The sequence below is a fragment of the Oncorhynchus keta genome, chromosome 3 (assembly GCF_023373465.1).
Source record: "Oncorhynchus keta strain PuntledgeMale-10-30-2019 chromosome 3, Oket_V2, whole genome shotgun sequence".
Taxonomy (NCBI): domain Eukaryota; kingdom Metazoa; phylum Chordata; class Actinopteri; order Salmoniformes; family Salmonidae; genus Oncorhynchus; species Oncorhynchus keta.
In genome coordinates, this window is record NC_068423.1 from 5,155,232 (window position 1) to 5,178,645 (window position 23,414).

The 23,414-nt window shown below is 42.1% G+C and overlaps 1 protein-coding gene across 3 annotated transcripts in view; it reads left to right on the forward strand.

Moving 5' to 3' along the window:
• slc4a1b (solute carrier family 4 member 1b (Diego blood group)) overlaps positions 1 to 23,121 on the forward strand; it is a 41,779-nt gene extending 18,658 nt beyond the window's left edge. For all 3 annotated transcript variants that reach the window (XM_035745947.2, XM_052486784.1, XM_035745956.2), the window contains exons 9-18: positions 3,436 to 3,639; positions 4,651 to 4,799; positions 5,954 to 6,148; positions 6,696 to 6,944; positions 7,264 to 7,353; positions 7,704 to 7,870; positions 8,294 to 8,535; positions 20,536 to 20,705; positions 21,081 to 21,254; positions 21,674 to 23,121. In XM_035745947.2, the coding sequence (XP_035601840.1) occupies positions 3,436 to 3,639; positions 4,651 to 4,799; positions 5,954 to 6,148; positions 6,696 to 6,944; positions 7,264 to 7,353; positions 7,704 to 7,870; positions 8,294 to 8,535; positions 20,536 to 20,705; positions 21,081 to 21,254; positions 21,674 to 21,754 (1,721 nt within the window). In that variant the 3' untranslated portion in view covers positions 21,755 to 23,121. The remainder of the gene's footprint in view (positions 1 to 3,435; positions 3,640 to 4,650; positions 4,800 to 5,953; positions 6,149 to 6,695; positions 6,945 to 7,263; positions 7,354 to 7,703; positions 7,871 to 8,293; positions 8,536 to 20,535; positions 20,706 to 21,080; positions 21,255 to 21,673) is intronic.
• The last annotated feature ends 293 nt before the right edge of the window (positions 23,122 to 23,414 follow it).

The window sequence follows — 23,414 nt, forward strand, 5'->3', positions numbered from 1 at the left end:
AACATACAGTTGAAGTCGGAAGTTTACATACACTTAGTTTGGATTCATTAAAACTTGTTTTTCAACCACTCCACAAATGTATTGCTAACAAATTATAGTTTTGGCAAGTCAGTTAGGACATCTACTATGTGCATGATACCAGTAATTTTTACAACAATTGTTTACAGACAGATTATTTCACTTATAATTCACTGTATCACAATTCCAGTGGGTCAGAAGTTTACATACACTAAGTTGACTGTGCCTTTGAACAGCTTGGAAAATTCCAGAAAATTATGTAATGGCTTTAGAAGCCTCTGATAAGCTAATTGACATAATTTGAGTCAATTGGAGGTGTTCCTGTGGATGTATTTTAAGGCCTACCTTCAAACTCAGTGCCTCTTTGCTTGACATCATGGGAAAATCAAAAGAATGAGACCATGAGACCATGCAGCCATCATACCGCTCAGGAAGGAGACTTTGGTACTTTGGTACTTTGGTGCGAAAAGTGCAACTCAATACCAGAACAACAGCAAAGGACCTTGTGAAGATGCTGGAGGAAACAGGTACAAAAGTATCTATATCCACAGTTAAACAAGTCCTATATCAACATAACCCTAAAGGCCGCTCAGCAAGGAAGAAGCCACTGCTCCAAAACCGCCATAAAAAAACAGACTACGGTTTACAAATGCACATGGGGACAAAGATCATATTTTTTTGAGAAATGTCTTCTGGTCTGATGAAACAAAAATAGAACTGTTTGGCCATAATGACCATCATTATGTTTGGAGGAAAAAAGGGGAGGATTGCAAGCCGAAGAACACCATCCCAACTGTGAAGCACGGGGGTGGCAGCATCATGCTGTGGGGGTGCTTTGCTGCAGGAGGGATTGGTGCACTTCACAAAATAAATGGCAACAGGAGTGTCACGCACTGACCATAGAGAGCCTTTTATTCTCTATTTTGGTTTGGTCGCGGTGTGACTAGGGTGGGTGATCTAGTGTGTTTATATCTATGTTGGCCTGGTATGGTTCCCAATCAGAGGCAGCTGTTTATCGTTGTCTCTGATTGGGGATAATATTTAGGCAGCCATTTCCCCACTGTGTTTTGTGGGATCTTATTTTGAGTTAGTGCATGTTGCACCTCGTATGTTACGGTTCATTGTTTGTTTCCTTCTTGTTTTGTAAGTTCACACAAAAAAAGATGTGGAACTCAGAGCACGCTGCGCCTTGGTCCGTCTCTCCACACAGCCGTGACAATGAGGGAGGACAATTATGTGGATATATTGAAGCAACATCTCAAGACATCAGTCAGGAAGTTAAAGCTTGGTCGCAAATGGGTCTTCCAAATGTACAATGACCCCAAGCATACTTCCAAAGTTGTGGCAAAATGGCTTAAGGACAACAAAGTCAAGGTATTGGAGTGGCCATCACAACACCCTGACCACAATCCTATAGAAAATGTGTAGGCAGAACTGAAAAAGCGTGTGCGAGCAAGGAGGCCTACGAACCTGACTCAGTTACACCAGCTCGGTCAGGAGGAATGGGCCAAAATTCACCCAACTTATTGTGGGAAGCTTGTGGAAGGCTCCCAGAAACGTTTGACCCAAGTTAAACAATTTAAAGGCAACGCTACCAATACTAATTGAGTGTATGTAAACTTCTGACCCACTGGGAATGTGATAAATAAAATAAATAAAAGCTGAAAAAAAGAATTCTCTTAGCTATTGTTCTGACATTTCACATTCTTAAAATAAAGTGGTGATCCCAACTGACCTAAGACAGGGAAAGGATTAAATGTCAGGAATTGTGAAAAACTGAGTTTAAATGTATTTGGCTAAGGCGTATGTAAACTTCCAACGTTTTCCAGAAAAAAAAATTCATATCAGTGTTCCTCTCTAATTTAAATATTTTTTATTACAAGTACAGTACCAGTCAAAAGTTTGGACACATCAACTCATTCCAGGGTTTTTCTTATTTTTTAAACTATTTTCTATATTGTAGAATAATAGTGAAGACATCAAAACTATGAAATTACACATATATGGAATCATGTGGTCACCAAAAATGTGCTGAACGATTCAAAATATATTTTATATTTCAAAGTAGCCACCCTTTGCCTTGATGACAGCATTCCACACTCTTGGCATTCTCTCAACCAGCTTCATGAGGTAGTCACCTGGAATGCATTTCAATTAATAGGTGTGCCTTGTTCATTTGTGGAATTTCTTTCCTTCTTAATGCGTTTGAGCCAATCAGTTGTGTTGTGACAAGGTAGGGGTGGTATACAGAATATTGCCCTATTTGGTAAAAGACCAAGAACAGCTCAAATAAGTAAAGAGAAATGACAGTCCATCATTTCTTTAAGACACAAAGGTCAGTCAATACGGAAAATTTCAAGAACTTTGCAGTCGTAAAAACCATCAAGCGCTATGATGAAACTGGCTCTCACGACCACCACAGAAAAAGGAACACCCAGAGTTACCTCTGCTGCAGAGGACAAGTTCATTAGAGTTCACTGCACCTCATATTGCAACCAAAATAAATGCTTCACAGAGTTCAAGTAACAGACACAACTCATCATCAACTTTTCATGAGAGACATACATGCATATATCAGGCCTTCATGGTCGAATTGCTGAAAAGAAATCACTACTAAAGGACACCAATAAGACGAAGAGACTTGCTTGGTCCAAGAAACACGAGCAATGGACATTAGAGTGATGGAAATGTGTCCTTTGGTCTGATGAGTCCAAATTTGAGATTTTTGGTTCCAACTCCCATGTCTTTGTGAGACCGCATGTGTGGTTCCCACTGTGAAGCATGAAAGAGCAGGTGTGGGGGTGCTTTGCAAGTGTCACTGTCTGTGATTTTATGTAGTATTCAAGGCACACTTAACCAGCATGGTTACCATAGCATTCTGCAGCAATACGCCATCCCATCTGGTTTGCGCTTAGTGGGACTATCATTTGTTTTTCAACAGGACAATGTCCCAAAGCACACATCCAGAATGTGTAAGGGCTAATTGACCAAGGAGAGTGATGGAGTGCTGCATCAGATGACCTGGCCTTCACAATCACCCGACCTCAACCAATTGAGAGGGTTTGGGATGAGCTGGACCGCAAAGTGAAGGAAAAGCAGCCAACAAGTGCTCAGCATATGTGGGAACTCCTTCAAGACTGTTGGAAAAGTATTCCTCGTGAAGCTGGTTGAGAGAATGCCAAGAGTGTGCAATGCTGTTATCAAGGCAAAGGGTGGCTACTTTGAAGAATCTAAAATCTAAAATATATTTGTTTCCATATTTGTTATTTCATAGTTTTGATGTCTCACTATTACTCTACAGTGTAGAAAATAGCACAAATGTAGAGAAACCCTTAATTGAGTGGATGTGTCCAAACTTTTTACTGGTACTGTATATTCCAAACCTTCCCAGCTTAGCTATACTTAATATTTTCCTAGCTTCCACACCATCTGGGCCTGCTCCTGAGGATCCTCTGGTTCGTACGGGTCAGCCGTTCGGCGGGATGATACGAGATGCGAAGAGACGCTACCAGCACTATGTGAGTGACTTCACTGATGCCCTCAACGCTCAAGTTCTCGCCGCTATCATCTTCATCTACTTCGCTGCCCTGTCCCCTGCCGTCACCTTCGGAGGATTGCTAGGTAAATACTGTGTGTGTGTTTGTGTCGTAAGAGCTTGATTACGTGTTCGAATGTATGTATTTGTGTATATACAGTGGGGCAAAAAAGTATTTAGTCAGCCACCAATTATGCAAGTCCTTGGCGGCGTAGTGTGTTACTGATGGTAGGCTTTGTTACTTTGGTCCCAGCTCTCTGCAGGTCATTCACTAGGTCCCCCCGTGTGGTTCTGGGATTTTTGCTCACCGTTCTTGTGATCATTTTGACCCCAAGGGGTGAGATCTTGCGTGGAGCCCCAGATCGAGGGAGATAATCAGTTGATTTGTATGTCTTCCATTTCCTAATAATTGTTCCCACAGTTGATTTCTTCAAACCAAGCTGCTTACCTATTGCAGATTCAGTTTTCCCAGCCTGGTGCAGGTCTACAATTTTGTTTCTGGTGTCCTTTGACAGCTCTTTGGTCTTGGCCATAGTGGAGTTTGGAGTGTGACTGTTTGAGGTTGTGGACATGTCTTTTATACTGATAACAAGTTCAAACAGGTGCCATTAATACAGGTAACGAGTGGAGGACAGAGGAGCCTCTTAAAGAAGAAGTTACAGGTCTGTGAGAGCCAGAAATCTTGCTTGTTTGTAGGTGACCAAATACTTATTTTCCACCATAATTTGCAAATAAATTAATAAAAAATCCTACAATGTGATTTTCTGGATTTTGTTTTTTCATTTTGTCTGTCATAGTTGAAGTGTACCTATGATGAAAATTACAGGCCTCTCTCATCTTTAAGTGGGAGAACTTGCACAATTGGTGGCTGACTAAATACTTTTTTGCCGCACTGTACACATGTGTGTTCGTGTTATTTATGTGTCAGAGTGAGCGTGTCAGGTGTGTCAGATGGGTGTGATTTGTACTTTGGGGACTATTCCATTGGATTAGACAAGCTCAATCAAATGCAACTAAAATATTTGAAAGAAAACAAATACTTTTCAAACCCATGTCTGTAACGCCATAACCTCTCCTTTCTCACTTCCCTACTTCAGCTGATAAGGTGGACAACATGATGGGTGTGTCTGAGCTCCTGATCTCCACCTGTGTCCAGGGAGTCATTTTCTGCTGCATCGCAGCCCAGCCCGTCCTGGTCATCGGCTTCTCAGGCCCACTTCTGGTGTTTGAGGAGGCCTTCTTTGCCGTGAGTGACTCCTCTTTTAACGCAACACCTGCAAAATGACTAAAGAGCTATGGCTCTCTACATCTGATCGACATAACACTGATATTCCATCGATGCATCTTATTCAAGTGTTTTTGTTTGTGTGTTTTTTTCTTTCTGTTATGTTTGTGGTGTCATATCTGTTTCATCATATTTAATTAAATGTATGATGAATAGTAAATGGTCATATGAGAATGATAAAGATGTGTATACGGCATATCCTATTAGTCCAGGCAATATGTGTCAAATTTTAGGTGAGATATTCACTTTTTAATAAAAGTATGATACTTGGTACACTTGTACAGTTTGGGGCCCTGATTATTTTCAAATATGGAGCCAGGGCCTCCCCGGTGGCGCAGTGGTCTAGGGCACTGCATCGCAGTGCTAGCCGTGCCAACAGAGACTCTGGGTTTGCGCCCAGGCTCTGTCGCAGCCGGCCGCGACCGGGAGGTCCGTGGGGCGACGCACAATTGGCCTAGCGTCGTCCAGGTTAGGGAGGGTTTGGCCGGTAGGGATATCCTTGTCTCATCGCGCACTAGCGACTCCTGTGGCAGGCCGGGCACAGTGCACGCTAACCAGGTCGCCAGGATGTGCGCTGTGTTAACTTGGTTGGGGTGTGTTTCGGAGAAACACATGGCTTTCGACCTTCGTCTCTCCCGAGCCCGTATGGGAGTTGTAGCGATGAGACAAGATAGTAACTACTAACAATTGGATACAACAAAGTTGGGGAGAATTCAAAAAATAAAATAAATATGGAGCCAGGTGGTTGTGGCGGAATAGCAAAATGGCCACCATGGCCGCCTGGAGTGATTTTTGAAGTTGTGCATAGCATCATTGTAAACATAGGAGTAGACATAGAACATTTTATGTTATTATGTTTGGTTTTGGAGATATGAGGTAAAATACATTATTTGGTTATGTAGGAATGGAAAATGGCCACCACAGCTGTCATGAGTTATTTGTGCAATGGATCCATATCTGAAAATGTTCAGGGCTCCAAACTGTACAAGTGTACCAAGTTTCATGTTTTTATGAAAAATGTCACATCATTTTCACATATCGCTTTGTCTACAGTACCACTAAATATCACTGACAACTGGCAATAACCTGGAGTTTTTCCATTCCATTCCATTCAGTTCTGTAAGTCTCAGGACATTGAATACATTGTGGGGCGTGTTTGGGTGGGCGTGTGGCTGGTGGTCATCGTGGTGCTCATCGTGGCGTTCGAGGGCAGTTTCTTGGTCCGCTTCATCTCCCGCTTCACCCAGGAGATCTTCTCCATCCTTATCTCCCTCATCTTCATCTACGAGACCTTCGCCAAGCTGGGCAGGGTATACATCACCATCCCACCTCTGTCCATCCTGTTACATGACACTACTCAACTGTCATTAATGTTACATTAAGTCAGTCTACTGTCATTATTTGTCCATTACATTTCTCCACAGTCATTACTGTTACATTACGTTAATCCCCGGTCATTACATTACATTTCTCCACTATCAACACTGTTATTACATTATTACACGGTCATTACTGTTACATTACTCCACTATCAACACTGTTACATTACATTATTACACGGTCATTACTGTTACATTACTCCACTGTCATTACCATTACATTATGTTAATCCACTGTGATTGCATTACATTTCTCCACTGTCAATACTGTTACATTACATTATTACACTGTCATTACTGTTACATTACTCCACTGTCTCCAATCCTCTTGCACACTCTTAACTTTGTTTCAATGTCCATTGCTGGTATCTGACTCAAAGGACCAGAGAAATAAATAATTGTTTTTGCTAAAAATCAGTAATGGAAATACAGCTTTTTCAAAAAGCACAGTCAACTTTCATCCAATCGCTGTCTGTAGATTTTCAAGGCCCACCCATTGATCCTGAACTACGACCACCTCAACAACACGGTGGAGGACCCATGGCACCCAGTGGTGATCCACAACCACCTGTATGACAACAGCACGGGCAACACCACCACCACAGTCAACATCCTGGACCGGGCCTACCCCAACACGGCCCTGCTCTCCATGTGCCTCATGTTTGGATGCTTCTTCATCGCCTTCTTCCTGCGCCAGTTCAAGAACGGGACCTTCCTACCTGGAAAAGTAATGATATTAATGAAAACATTTTTATTCGACAATTGAATGTACATTTAAAGTGGCCTCAGCTATGTGAATACAACAATGCACACATTGAGGATAATGTCAACAGACTAATTTCAATTGTAGCATGATTTCCTTTCAACAGGGCTTGTAATCTTTAGTTTTAACAACTTTTGATTGGGGATCATTAAAGTTCAACTCAATTAAATTATTCAAGTGCTATAAGCACTTTAAATTATAAGACAGGGGACTCGGCACTAGCCTTGGAACCAGTCAGATACACTTGTCAAGCTTTGTTGTTATGTGTTTGTCTGCCTTTCAGATCCGACGCTTGATTGGGGACTTTGGGGTGCCCATTGCTATTTTCTTAATGTGTGTTGTGGACATCAACATAGAGGATGCGTACACCCAGGTTAGTCCTTGCTAGCTTGGTCTCAGATATGTTTGTGCTCTTTCCAACTCCATTGCTCTGTCATTGTCGGACAAAACATGTTGGCGTGGTGGCACAAACAGATTGGCACTCAGGCTAAGTCCTTATTTCTATGACTGCAGGTTTTCTGGAAATTGTCAGACGACACAAAATTATAAACCATTTCTTTATAAAGCATTTTCAACCCTACTTTCAACTAAAGTATAAATTCACTTTGTGATAGAATAAACTTGTAGCGTGAGTTGAGCATAATAAGCGTAACTTACCTGATGTAGGAATAGAACAAATGCATTAAAAGTTCGCCACCCTAACTGGTGTCTTTCCCTGGTTAGAAACTGGCCGTCCCCAAGGGTCTGACGGTGTCAAACCCTGCTGCCAGAGGTTGGCTCATCAACCCGTTTGGCGAACACAAGACTTTCCCCGTGTGGGTCATGTTCGCTTGCTGTGTGCCCGCTTGTCTTGCCTTCATCCTCATCTTCCTAGAGTCCCAGATCACCACGTGAGTGACAGCTGTCAATCAGTAATCAGGCGATTTACAACGTTTACCGTTTAAAATCTGGCTTTTTCACTTGTAAATCAGGCCATTTTACAAGTGAAATTGTGTGATTGTGAAATAAGTCATTGGATAGAAATTTCAGTTACAAAAGTAACTGAGATATGGAATAATAATTTATTGTGGAAAACATACTCAGAGAGTAATATGCTTGTATCTCCACCTTGCCCTCAGAAAGGCTACTGTAGGTTGTAGGGGCTAGTTTTTTTTTCTGGACAGGGTTACATTATGATGGCCCTGTCCAAAACCCCAATCCCCTATCTCCTACACATTTGTTTCTAAGGGTTGTTTCTAGACAAGGCCATAGATACACAATCTTTACCCTTAACTTTTACCCCATAACCTAACCTTTATTTTCTTCCTTGTCAGTCTGATTGTAAGTAAGCCGGAGAGGAAGATGGTCAAGGGATCCGGCTTCCATCTGGACCTTCTCATCCTGGTGGGCATGGGCGGGTTTGGTGCCATTTTTGGCGTGCCGTGGCTGAGTGCCACCACCGTGCGTTCGGTTACCCACGCCAACGCCCTCACCGTCATGAGCAAGGGGCCCAAGCCGGAGATCGAGAAGGTTGTGGAGCAGAGGGTCAGTGGGATTCTGGTGGCTCTGCTCGTCGGTGAGTGACCTCACTACTTGATCACAGCGGTGGAAAAAGTACCCAATTGTCATACTTGAGTAAAAGTAAAGATACTGTACCTTAATAGAAAATGACTCAAGTAAAAGTGTAAGTCACCCAGTAAAATACTACTTGAGTAAAAGTCTAAAAATATATGGTTTTAAATATATTTAAGTATCAAAAGTGAACGTAATTGCAAAAATATACTTTAGTATCGAAAGTAAAAGTATAAATAATTTCGAATTCCTTATATTAAGCAAATCAGACGGCACCATTTTCTTTTTTTTATAGATAGCCGGGGGGCACACTCCAACACTCAGACTTCACCTACAAACTAAGCATGTGTGTTTAGTGAGTCCGTCAAATCAGAGGCAGTACAGATGACCAGGGATGTTATCTTGATAAGAACATGAATTTAACAATTTTCCTGTCCTACTTAGCATCCAAAATGTAACGAGCACTTTTGGGTGTCAGGGAAAATGTATGGAGTAAAAAGTACATGATTTTCTTTAGAAATGTAGTTGTCAATAATATAAATAGTCAGTTAAAGTACAGAGACTCCTTGTGGTAGTGCTTTAAAGTATTTTGACTTAAGTACTTTATACCACTACTTGATCGGTCAATTCTTATTGGTACCATATGGGAAAAAAATATTTTCAGATACATGTGAAATATTTAAAATTGGCCGAATAATTCATTTTTTTATTATTTAAAAAAAATGTATTAACCTTTTTCTCCCCAATTTCGTGATATCCAATTGCGGTCCAATTACGATCTTGTCTCATCGCTGCAACTCCCTAACGGGCTCGTGAGAGGAGAAGGTTGAGTCATGCGTCCTCCGAAACATGAGCCGCCAAGCTGCGCTTCTTAACACACGCTCGCTTAACATGGAAGCAAGCTGCACCAATTGTGCGCTGCCCTATGGGACTCCCGGTCACGGCCGGTTGTGAGCCTGGGATCAAACCCCAGGCTGTAGTGACGCCGCAACATTGCAATGCAGTGCCTTAGACCGCTGCGGCACTTGAGAAGCCTTATTTAATACATTTTAAATACATTCCAACAAATACTGCAGAGATTATATGAAATGTATACATAGATGTATGCTAAATGTATATTAGAATATACAGTGCCTTTGGAAAGTATTCAGACCCCATTACTTTTTCCACATTTTGTGACGTTACAGCCTTATTCTAAAATTGATTAAATTATTTTTTATTTGCCTCATTATCTACACACAGTAGCCAATAATGACAAAGGACAAACAGTTTTTTGACATTTTTGCTAATTTATGAAATAAAAAAATGGAAATATGACATTTACACAAGTATTCAGACCCTTTACTCAGTAAAAAGCACCTTTCGCAGCGATTACAGCCTCAAGTATTTGGGTATGACGCTACAAGCTTGGCACACCTGTATTTGGGGATTCTGTCCCATTCTTCTCTGCAGATCCTTTCAAGCTCTGTCAGGTTGGATGGGGAGTGTTGCTGCAAAGCTATTTTCAGGTCTCTCCAGAGATGTTCGATCGGGTTCAAGTCCGGGCTCTGGCTGGACCACTCAAGGACATTCAGAGACTTGTCCCGAAGCCACTCCTGCGATGCCTTGGCTGTGTGCTTAGGGTCATTGTCCTGTTAGAAGGTGAACCTTCACCCCAGTCTGAGGTCCTGAGCGCTCTGGAGCAGGATTTCATCAAGGATCTCTCTGTACTTTGCTCCGATCTTGTTTCTCATGGTCTGAGAGTCTTTAGGTGCCTTTTGACAAACTCCATGTGGGCTGTTATGTGCCTTTTACTGAGGAGTGGCTTCTGTCTGGTCACGCTACCATAAAAGCCTGATTGGTGGAGTGCTGCAGAGATGGTTGTTCTTCTGGAAGGTTCTTCCATCTCCATAGACGAACACTGGAGCTCTGTCAGATTGACCATCAGGTTCTTGGTCACCTCCCTAACCAAGGCCCTTCTCCCACGATTCGCTTTGCTTCCTTTTTGCTCTGACATAACTGTCAACTGTGGGACCTTATATAGACAGGTGTGTGCCTTTCCAAACCATGTCCAATCAATTGAATTTACACCAGGTGGACTCTAAGTTGTAGAAACATCTCAAGGATGATCAATGGAAACAGGATGAACCTGAGCTCAATTTTGAGTCTCATAGCAAAGGTGCTGAATATTTATATAAATAATATAAATATAAATATTTATGTTATTAATGTTTAATAAATATGCTAAAATTTCTATAACCTGTTTTTTCTTTGTCATTATGGGGTATTTTGTGTAGATTGCTGAGTTTTTTTTTTATATACAGTGCTCAAAAAAATAAAGGGAACACTAAAATAACACACCCTAGATCTGAATGAATGAAATATTCTTATTGAATACTTTTCTCTTTACATAGTTGAATGTGCTGACAACAAAATCACACAAAAATTATCAATGGAAATCAAATTGATCAACCCATGGAGGTCTGGATTTGGAGTCACACTCAAAATTAAAGTGGAAAACCACACTACAGGCTGATCCAACTTTGATGTAATGTCCTTAAAACAAGTCAAAATGAGGCTCAGTAGTGTGTGTGGCCTCCGCGTGCCTGTATGACCTCCCTACAACGCCTGGGCATGCTCCTGATGAGGTGGCGATAGTCTCCTGAGGGATCTCCTCCCAGACCTGGGCTAAAGTATCCGCCAACTCCTGGACAGTCTGTGGTGCAACGTGGCGTTGGTGGATGGAGCGAGACATGATGTCCCAGATGTGCTCAATTGGATTCAGGTCTGGGGAACGGTTGGGCCAGTCCATAGCATCAATGCCTTCCTCTTGAAGGAACTGCTGACACACTCCAGCCACATGAGGTCTAGCATTGTCTTGCATTAGGAGGAACCCAGGGCCAACCGCACCAGCATATGGTCTCGCAAGGGGTCTGAGGATCTCATCTCGGTACCTAATGGCAGTCAGGCTACCTCTGGCGAGCAGGGCTGTGCGGCCCCCCAAAGAAATGCCACCCTACACCATGACTGACCCACCGCCAAACCGGTCATGCTGGAGGATGTTGCAGGCAGCAGAACGTTCTCCACGGCGTCTCCAGACTCTGCCACGTCTGTCACATGTGTGCAGTGTGAACCTGCTTTCATCTGTGAAGAGCACGAATTTGCCAATCTTGGTGTTCTCTGGCAAATGCCAAACGTCCTGCACAGTGTTGGGCTGTAAGCACAACCCCCACCTGTGGACCTTCGGGCCCTCACACCAACCTCATGGAGTCTGTTTCTGACCGTTTGAGCAGACACATGCACATTTGTGGCCTGCTGAAGGTCATTTTGCAGGGCTCTGGCAGTGCTCCTCCTGCTCCTCCTTGCACAAAGGCAGAGGTAGCGGTCCTGCTGCTGGGTTGTTACCCTCCTATGGCCTCCTCCACGTCTCCGGATGTACTGGCCTGTCTCCTGGTAGCGCCTCCATGCTCTGGACACTACGCTGACAGACACAGCAAACCTTCTTGCCACAGCTCACATTGATGTGCCATCCTGGATGAGCTGCACTACCTGAGCCACTTGCGTGGGTTGTAGACTCCATCTCATGCTACCACTAGAGTGAAAGCACCGCCAGCATTCAAAAGTGACCAAAACATCAGCCAAGAAGCATAGGGACTGAGAAGTGGTCTGTGGTTATCACCTGCAGAGCCACTCCTTTATTGGGGGTGTCTTGCTAATTGCCTATAATTTCCACCTGTTGTCTATTCCATTTGCACAACAGCATGTGACATTTATTGTCAATCAGTGTTGCTTCCTGAGTGGACAGTTTGATTTCACAGAAGTGTGATTGACTTGGAGTTACATTGTGTTGTTTAAGTGTTCCCTTTATTTTTTTGAGAAGTGTATATACATTTCAGAATAAAGCTATAATGTAACAAAATGTGGAAAAGACAAGGCACTGTATGTGAAATGCATCGGAAAACATATTGAATGTAGTTCAAAATACATTCTGAAATACATTAAATAATGTATTTTAGAATATTAACACTGGAGTGATAAATGATCAGATGGGCATTTCTAAGAAATATATTTTGGGATTAAAATGTATGGAAAATATAAAAAATGTGCCAAATCATATTGTAACGAAATGGTGACTGTCCTAACAATGTAACAAGTGACAAAGAGCTCTTATTGGACCAGAGCACAAATAATAATATAATAACAATCAATAATTGTGCTTTTTATTTAGCATATAAAAACGTATTTTTTCATCAAAAATTGTGAATAACTTACCACAGGTTAATGAGAAGGGTGTGTTTGAAAGGATGCACATAACTCTGCAAAGTTGGGTTGTATTGGGGATTCTCAGTTTTAAATCATTTTCCACACACAGTTTGTGCCTGTATTTAGTTTTCATGCTAGTGAGGGCCGAGAATCCACTTTAACATAGGTACGTGGTTGCAAAGGGCATCAGTGTCTTAACAGCGCGATTTGCCAAGGCAAGAAACTCTGAGCGCAGCCCTACCAACATGTTTTAAGCAGACCACCATAGTCCCTGTGCCCAATAACACTAAGGTAACCTGCCTAAATGACTACCGACCCGTAGCACTCACGTCTGTAGCAATGAAGTGCTTTGAAAGGCTAGTCATGGCTCACACCAACACCATTATCCCAGAAACCCTAGATGAATCTCTATTGCACTACACACTGCCCTTTCACACCTGGACAAATGCAACACCTATGTGAGAATGCTATTCATTGACTACAGCTCAGCGTTCAACACTGCAGTGCCCTCAAAGCTCATCAATAAGCTAAGGACCCTGGGACTAAACACCTCCCTCTGCAACTGGATCCTGGACTTCCTGACAGGCCGCCCCCAGGTGGTAAGGCTAGGTAACAACACATCCGCCATGCTGAACGTCAACACAGGGGCCCCTCAGGGTTGAGTGCTCAGTCCCCTCCTGTACTCCCTGTTCACTCATGATTGCACGGCCAGGCACGACTCCAACACCCTCATTAAGTTTGCCAATGACACAACAGTGGTAGGCCTGATCACCAACAACGACGAGACAGCCTTTAGGGAGGAGGTCAGAGACCTGGCCGTGTGGTGCCAGGACAACAACCTCTCCCTCAACGTGATCAAGACAAAGGAGATGATTGTGGACTACAGGAAAAACTGGACCGAGCACGCCTCCATTCTCAGCTACCTCGCTACAGTGGAGCAGGTTGAGAGCTTCAAGTTCCTTGGTGTCCACATCACCAACAAGCAGACATGGTCCAAGCACACCAAGACAGTCATTAAGAGGGCACGACAAAACCTATTCTCCCTCAGGAGACTGAAAAGATTTTAAATGGGTCCTCAGATCCTCAAAAGGTTCTACAGCTGCACCATCGAGAGCAACCTCTATACCAGGCGGTGTCAGAGGAAGACCATAAGACTCCAGCCACCCTAGTCATAGACTGTTCTCTCTGCTACCGCATGGCAAACGGTACCAGAGCACCAAGTCTAGGTCCAAGAGGTTTCAGCTTCTGCCCCCAAGCCATAAGACTCCCGAACACCTAATCAAATGGCTACCCAGACTATTTGTATTTTGCACAAAAACAAATCATACAATGAGGAAAGACCTGTGTGTTGTCCTTGTTAATGCAGACAGAAAAGAGCTCCAACTTCTTAATCATAGCCTCAATTTTGTCCCGCACGATGAATATAGTTGTGGAGAGTTCCTGTAATCCTAGATTCAGATCATTCAGGCAAGAAAAATATCACCCAGATAGGCCAGTCATGTGAGAAACTCGTCATCATGCAAGCGGTCAGACAAGTGAAAATGATGGTCAGTAAAGAAAACTTTAAGCTCGTCTATCAATTCAACAATACGTGTCAATACTTTGCCCCTTGATAACCAGCACACTTCTGTATGTTATAAAAGTGTTACATGGTTGCTGCCCATATCATTGCATAATACAGAAAATACACGAGAGTTCAGAGGCCTTGCTTTAACCTCTTGCTCCTACCTGACACGCAGGCGTCCCATCTAGACATCTGGAAATGCGCTACTCTAAATGCTAATAGTACTAGTTAAAACTCAAACGTTCATTAAAATACACATGCAGGGTACTGAATTAAAGCTACACTCGTTGTGAATCCAGGCAACAAGTCAGATTTTTAAAATGCTTTTCGGCGAAAGCATGAGAAGCTATTATCTGATAGCATGTAACACCCCAAAAGACCCGCAGGGGACGTAAACAAAATAATTAGCATAGTCGGTGCTACACAAACCGCACAAATAAAATATAAAACATTCATTACCTTTGACCATCTTCTTTGTTGGCACTCCTAGATGTCCCATAATCACTATTGGGTCTTTTTTTCAATTAAATCGGTCCATATATAGCCTAGATATCGATCTATGAAGACTGTGTGATAAACGGAAAAAAATAGCGTCTTGTAACGTCATTTTTTTAAATTAAAAAAGCCGACGATAAACTTTCACAAAACACTTCGAAATACTTTTGTAATGCAACTTTAGGTATTAGTAAACTTTAATAAGCGATCTAATTGATCACGAGGCGATGTGTATTCTATAGGGGTACGTCTGGAAATAATGTCCGGGTAAATCTCAACCAAAATATCCGGTCCGAGACCTGAAGAAATCGGCTGTCTCTTCTTTGTTTGACCAAGAAACAAAGCCTAGGCAAATGACAAGACTGTTGACATCGTGTGGAAGCTGTAGGAATTGCAATCTCGGCTCCAGGTAATTTTCTTTCCCATAGACAATACATGCAAGTGGCGCATTGATATATTTTCCCATTTTCAGTGATCAGATTTTCCTGCGCTTTTCGATGAAACGCACGTTCTGTTATAGTCACAGCCGTGATTTAACCAGTTTTATAAACGTCTGAGTGTTTTCTATCCACACATACTAATCATATGCATATACTATATTCCTGGCATGAGCAGCAGGGCGCTGAAATGTTGCGCGATTTTTAACAGAATGTTCGAAAAAGTAGGGGGTAGAAGTAACAGGTTAACAAAGTTAACCATTTTCACTGTAGTGTCCAAAATGCCTTTCAAGCTGTCAGGCATTCCCTTGGCAGCAAGAGCCTCTCGGTGGATGCTGCAGTGTACCCAAGTAGTGTCGGGAGCAACTGCTTGCACGCGCGTTACCACTCCACTATGTCACCCCTGTCATGGCTTTTGTGCCATCTGCACAGAAAACAACACAGCTTGACCACCAAAGTTAATTTGATGTCACAAAGCTGTCTAGTACTTTAAACATATCCTCTCATGTTGTCCTGGTTTCCAGTAGTTTGCAGAAGAGGATGTCTTCCTTAATTGACCCCCCAAAATTTTACAGACATATACCAGTAGCTCTGCCAGGTCTGCCACATCTGTTGACTCATCCAGCTGTAATGCATAGAATTCACTGGCTTGTATTGTTTCTAAACATCTCCTTCCGTGTCACTGATGCATCGTGAAACAGTGTTGTTTGATGGAGGCATTGTCTGTAGAGTTTTTTTGGCCTTTTCCCCCAGCATTGTCCCAGCCAAAGCCGCAGCAGCAGGAAGAATGAATTCCTCCACAATAGTATGGGGCTTGCCTGTCCTAGCCACACGGTAGCTCAACATGAATTTTGCACTTCTAGCCCCTTCTTATCAATGGTATCTGTTGATTTTATACGTCTTACTACTCAAAAGTTGTCTTTATTCTCACTCAAAAAACGGCCATGGCTTATTTTTCAAATTGTCATGTTTTGTTTCTAAATGTCTGCGTAAGAGTGACGGTTTCCCGCAAAAGAGTAATGGTTAATGTGATTGGATGTTAATTATTTGACTAGGCTAGCTGTATTTGACATTGTGTTGTTATTTCGCTGAACACTAGATGGTTTGATTTTATTTTTTCTAGTGAAAGGAGAGGCGGGAAAAAGACTCACCCAAATGTATAGCGCTGTTGTAAAATATAAATGTACTGTTTGAAAATCAAATCAAATCAAATGTATTTATATAGCCCTTCTTACATCAGCTGATATATCAAAGTGCTGTACAGAAACCCAGCCTAAAACCCAAAACAGCAAGCAATGCAGGTGTAGAGGTACGGTGGCTAGGGATAACTCCCTAGAAAGGCCAAAAATTAAGAAGACACCTGGAGAGTAACCAGGCTATGAGGGGTGGCCAGTCCTCTTCTGGCTATGCCAGGTGAAGATTATAACAGAACATGGCCAAGATGTTCAAATTTTCATAAATGATCAGCATGGTCAAATAATAATAATCACAGTTAACAGGTCAGGGTTCCATAGCCGCAGGCAGAACAGTTGAAACTGGAGCAGCATCACGGCCAGGTGGACTGGGGACAACAAGGAGTCATCATGCCAGGTAGTCCTGAGGCATGGTCCTAGGGCTCAGGTCCTCCGAGAGAGAGAGAGAAAGAAAGAAAGAATTAGAGAGCACATACTTAAATTCACACAGGACACTGGATAAGGCAGGAGAAATATTCCAGCTATAACAGACTGACCTTAGCCCCCCGACACATAAACTACTGCAGCATAAATACTGGAGGCTGAGACAGGAGGGGTCAGGTGATACCCCCGGACAGGGCCAAACAGGCAGGATATAACCTCACCTACTTTGCCAAAGCACAGCCCCCACACCACTAGAGGGATATCTTCAACCACCAATTTACCATCCTGAGACAAGGCCGAGTATAGCCCACAAAGATCTCCAACACGGCACAACCCAAGGGGGGGAGCCTACCCAGACAGGAAGACCACGTCACTGACTCAACCCACTCAAGTGACGCACCCCTCCAAGGGACGGCATGAAAGAGCACCAGTAAGCCAGTGACTCAGCCCCTGTAATAGGGTTAGAGGCAGAGAATCCCAGTGGAGAGAGGGGAACCGACCAGGCAGAGACAGCAAGGGCGGGTCGTTGCTCCAGTGCCTTTCCATTCACCTTCACACTCCTGGGCCAGACTATACTCAGTCATAGGACCTACTGAAGAGATGAGTATTCAATAAAGACTTAAAGGTTGAAACCGAGTCTCTCGCATGGGTAGGCAGACCATAGCGTACATGTAGGTATGTACGGCAGGACCAAATCGGAAAGATAGGTAGGAGCAAGCCCATGTAATGCTTTGTAGGTTAGCAGTAAAACCTTGAAATCAGCCCTTGCATTAACAGGAAGCCAGTGTAGGGAGGCTAGCAGGAGTAATATGATCCATTTTTTTGGGTTCTAATCAGGATTCTAGCAGCCGTATTTAGCACTAACTGAAGTTTATTTAGTGCTTTGTCTGGGTCGCCGGAAAGTAGAGCATTGCAGTAGTCTAACCTAGAAGTAACAAAAGCATGGATTAATTTTTCAGCATCATTTTTGGATAGAAAATGTCTGATTTTTGCAATGTTACGTAAAATGGAAAAAAGCTGTCCTTGAAACAGTCTTGATATGTTCGTCAAAAGAAAGATCATGGTCCAGAGTAATACGAGGTCTTTCACAGTTTTATTTGAGACAACTGTACAACCATCAAGATTAATTGTCAGATTCAACAGGAAATCTCTTTGTTTCTTGGGACCTAGAACAAGCATCTCTGTTTTGTCCAAGTTTAAAAGTAGAACGTTTGCAGCCATCCACTTCCTTTTGTCTGAAACACATGCTTCCAGCGAGGGCAATTTTGGTGCTTCACCATGTTTCATTGAAATCTACAGCTGTGTGTCATCCGCATAGCAGTGAAAGTTAACATTATGTTTTCGAATGACATCCCCAAGAGGTAAAATATATAGTGACAACAATAGTGGTCCTAAAACGGAACCTTGAGGAACACCGAAATCTACAGTTGATTTGTCAGAGGAAAAACCATTCACAGAGACAAACATTTTTTCAAAATATGAATCACATTTTTATTTGGCGTTACCTCTGCCCTAATCTATGGATTTCACATGACTGGCAATAAAGATGTGCATCTGTTTGTCACAGATTCCTTTAAAGAAAGGTAGGGGCACAAAACGAGGTCCATACAGAAATGGTTTGTCGAGATCGGTGTGGATCCCATCAAACAGCTTTGGGATAAATTGGAATGCCAACTGCAAGCCAGGCCTAATCACCCAACATGTGCCCAACCTCACTGATGCTCTTGTGGCTGAATGGAAATAAGTCCCCGCAGCAATATTCCAACATCTAGTGGAAAACCTTCCCAGAAGAGCAGAGGCTGTTTTAGCAGCAGAGGGGGGACCAACTATTAATGCCCATGATTTTGGAATGAGATGTTTGACGAACAGGTGTCCATACCTGTTCTAGAGCACTCTGGAACAACGGTACAGTGAAGCCTAATCACTACAACAATTATTAACTTGTTTTAAAAAATTGGCCGCACTGGTGCTCCCAAAATTACATTTCAGGTCGCACAGCAAAATATATAACAGCATATGCGACCAAAATGGTACCACTTAAGAGCCCTGGTTGTAAGGCATAACAATGACCATAGGAGCCACGCTAATAATTTTGTACACTATGTTCAGTCAAAATCACCACAGAAACAACCTTTCCAAATGGCAATAAACAACCATATTGTCAGGGGAACAAGTACAAAGATATAGTTGTCTGATTATCACCTGCCATATGCAGAGTACATAACCCGATGTTTACTAATTCCAGTGGTGGAAAAAGTACCCAATTGTCCTACTTTTTTGTGTGTTTTTTTGTTGTTGAATATTACTGCCTTTTTCTCCCCAATTTTGTGGTATCCAATTGTTAGTAGCTATTATCTTGTCTCATCGCTACAACTCCCGTACGGGCTCGGGAGAGACGAAGGTTGAAAGTCATGCGTCCTCTGATACACAACCCAATCAAGCCGCACTGCTTCTTAACACAGCGCGCATCCAACCCGGAAGCCAGCCGCACCAATGTGTCGGAGGAAACGCCGTGCACCTGGCAACCTTGGTTAGCGTGCACTGCGCCCGGCCCACTACAGGAGTCGCTGGTGTGCGATGAGACAAGGATATCCCTACCGGCCAAACCCTCCCTAACCCGGACGACGCTATGCCAATTGTGCGTCGCCCCACAGACCTCCCTGTGGCGGCCGGTTACGACAGAGCCTGCCCAATTGTCATACTTGAGTAAAAGTAAAGATACCTTAATAGAAAAGGGCTGAAGTAAGAAAGTAACTCAGTATAATAGTAGTTGAGTAATAGTATAAAGGTATTTGGTTTTAAATATACTTAAGTATCAAAAGTAAAAGTATAAATCATTTCAAATTCCTTATACTAAGCAAACCAGAAAACACACTTTTTAGATTTCTTTTTTAAGGATAGCCAGGGGCACACTCCAACACTGTTTAGTGAGTATACCAGATCAGAGGAAATAAGCATGACCAGGATAAGTGCGTGAATGGGACTATTTTCCTGTCCTGGTAAGCATTCGAGTATTTTTGGGTGTCAGGAAAAATATTTTAAGTAAAAGGACATTATTTTCTTTAGTAATATAACAGAGTAAAAGTAAAATGTGTTAAAAATATAAATAGTAAAGATACCAAGAAATTAACTGCTTAAGTAGTGCATTAAAGTAGCTTTACTTAAATATTTTACAACACTGACTAAATACAAAAACCTTGAGAAACATACACATTGGATATTGCCATAAACCAGGGGAGGCTGGTGGGGGGAGTTATAGGAGGATGGGCTCATTGTAATGGCTGAAATGGTATAAATGGAACAGAGTTAAAGACATTGTTTCCATGGGTTTGATGTGTTTAGTACCATTCCATTGATTCCTTTCCAGACATTACAATGAGCCATTCCTCCCTATAACTCCTCCAACCAGTCTCCACTGCCACGCACAATACAGCAACTGTTCACTGTGTCCTTTTTGCAGTATTATTGATAGATAGTGGCCCATTTTATATTGTAGTATAGGTAAAAACAGATCTAGGATCATTTTCACACCCCCAATCCTAACTTTAACCATTAGTGGGGGGAATGCAAAACTGACCCCATCAGTGTCTAAGGGAATCTTCCTCCTTCACCTGTATTGACAAAGCTAATTAAAACCTGTTTGTATCCAGGTCTGTCCATTCTCATGGAGCCCATCCTGAAGATGATTCCGATGGCGGCTCTGTTTGGGATCTTCCTCTACATGGGAATCACCTCGCTCAACGGGATCCAGTTGTGGGATCGCATTCTGCTCCTGCTCGTCCCCAAGAAATACCACCCAAACGAGCCCTACGCCACCAGGGTATATTAACAGACAGCAGATCCCTGACACAGTATACCCACTGTGTCAGGGATCTGGGCATAATGTGGCATATGATGTGACGTCTTTATGACACAATTTTCTAGTTATAAACAGTTTTTTTGGTTGAGAAGATGTAATATAACCAGATTACAACCAACTGGACTAAGTTAAAGACTATATCAAGACGCCATGGGAAATATGTCATATTTTGGTTATTATGTGTTTGTTTTTGTAGGTCAGATTACCAGATTACGACATCACGCTGTATGCCTCCGTATTCTTGTGTATTGGCTAGGACTCCCTCAAAAAGGAGATGGTAATTAGTAAATAAATAAGAATCAGAATTCCTTTTCTCCCTATTCACACTTGCACTAGGTGTCAACGGGCAGGATGCACCTATACACAGCCATCCAGGTGGTGTGTCTGGCAGTGCTGTGGATCGTCAAGTCTAGCCCGGCCTCCCTGGCCCTGCCCTTCGTTCTCATCCTCACTATCCCCCTCCGCATGGCCATGACCGGACGCTTCTTCACCGAACTGGAGATGAAATGTGTAAGTAGACATCAGGGTGTTGTGTGTGTGTGTGGTCCTATTATTAAAGCTTGGTGCTGGTAATGGTAAAGCTGTGGGTTCAATTCCCAAAGGGGATCAGATACACATACGAAAAAAGGAATGCACCCACTGTACTGCAAGTTGCTTTGAATAAAATGGTCTACTAAGTGGCATATTATTATTATTTGTACAATACAGTACAATGAAGCATACCTACAGACAACCTCACTCCCTCCCTCATCTATACCATGCTGTTCATCATTGTGGGTTGAATCTTCATTTGAAATCAGTCAATGGAAGGCCTTTGTTTGGTTTGGTCTCATACATAAAGCAACCAATGAGCACAACGTTTGTTGAGGTTGACGTCGAATGAGATTATTCCTTACTGTTCTGTATTTCCTTGTTCTGTTGTGTTTCAGTTGGACGCCGACGACGCTAAGGTGACATTTGAGGAGGAACCTGGACAGGATGTCTACAATGAAACTCAGATGCCATTGTAGACATCTGGACCCGCCATTTTTATCCAAAAGCCCTTTATTTTATTTATCTGACATGACAAAGTATTTTAGTAGGATTCTTGTTTTTGTCTACTACCGTATGAACTGACATATATATCTTTTGCAGTGTCATCATGAAGCCCAAATAGTAGGTTATGACCCCTAGATTTCAAATATAAGAAATTGTTGGTTAAGGAAAATTATTTGTTAAAGAGTTGAATATATCTTCTGTATATTTGCCTATTTCTTTCCAGTCAAACATTCCTGCAGCCATATATGTGTGTATTTATGCAGCAAACAGCTCTTGCCGCCATGATAATACTTTGGCCTATGATAGTGTGTTAATTACATATTGCCCTATTGACTTTCCACCTTTGTAAAGCCTTTAAAAAGGTTTTGACTTAGAACTATTATCTTGCAAAGAATTGTACAAGAATGCTTTATTCCATATAAGAATGATGTTTTGCACGTCTGCCCACCATTATGGTAATTTTTTCACAGTTGAGCTGAAAAGCAGACAGCTGTAGACTGAGGCCATATCAGTGTCAATATCGTTCACATTTTTTAGGAGTTTTATCCATGAATTACAAACCTACCATATGACTGAAGAAGCAAAATCACTCAAACGTGCCTTTCGAATAACTTTTAGGTATTGTTTTACGTATTGATATGAAATACCATGGAGATAAATTCTTAAAATGCTTTTATTTTAATTTAAGCCCCTGGGGATTGTGGAATGTTATGGATTTAAATATTGTATAAGAGAGATTTGAACAATAGAGTTAGCAAGCTTGTAGTCCTAAAAACGGAAATGAGTAACCTCTGGTTTGTTAAGCCATTCCAATGGGGAAAATTAATGGGGAAAGAATGGGGTTTTGGGATAAATGTTTTTTGTTCTATGAGATAGTATCAGTCAGTTAGCATGACGTTTATGAATTATGAAGCCTTTATGTGCTGTATGTGGTGGTTTTGATTACATAAATGATTCAACATTCACAAAAATATACGTCAGCAGATGAAGATTATCTCATAGAACAAAACGTTAAGATCTCCTAAACCTGTGTTTACCACAGACCTTATTTTCAGCGTTTATCCAAAAACCCTTTAAAATAACCATTCATTTTCGCATGGACTAACGAAATGTGGTGGTTAGTGCCTACAGAAAGACACCATTACTACTATCTATATGTACATACATCAAGGCTAAAATCATAAATTAAAAGTATATTTGAAGAGAGAATGGAGGGATGCATAAGGTGTGTTTAATTGAACTTTTTATTGATAGGTCTGACAGTGTTTCTTTGTTGTTGTGATCTCTTCTCAACATCAATTAAATGCTTAAAAAAATAAAATATGTATATATATAGTGATTTCACTTTCTTTGTATTCGTCACAAATCGGTTGCTGTCGGTAAACGCACCCTTTCGTCCACCTGATTGGTTACTTTGCACTGACCCGCTCATATATATATATTTTTAACACGGACATATGAGAGAAGGCAACTTACATTGGCAGGGGTACGTTAGATATGGCGTCCCTTAATGAAGCAAGAAAGAGATTTCACAGCGGAAAATTTGAATATTTTCACAAGGATTCGTTTAATTGGATTTCGGAGGAGGGATGGAGGGAAAATTAGAGGTTGAACAGAAAGAGGGAGGCAGAG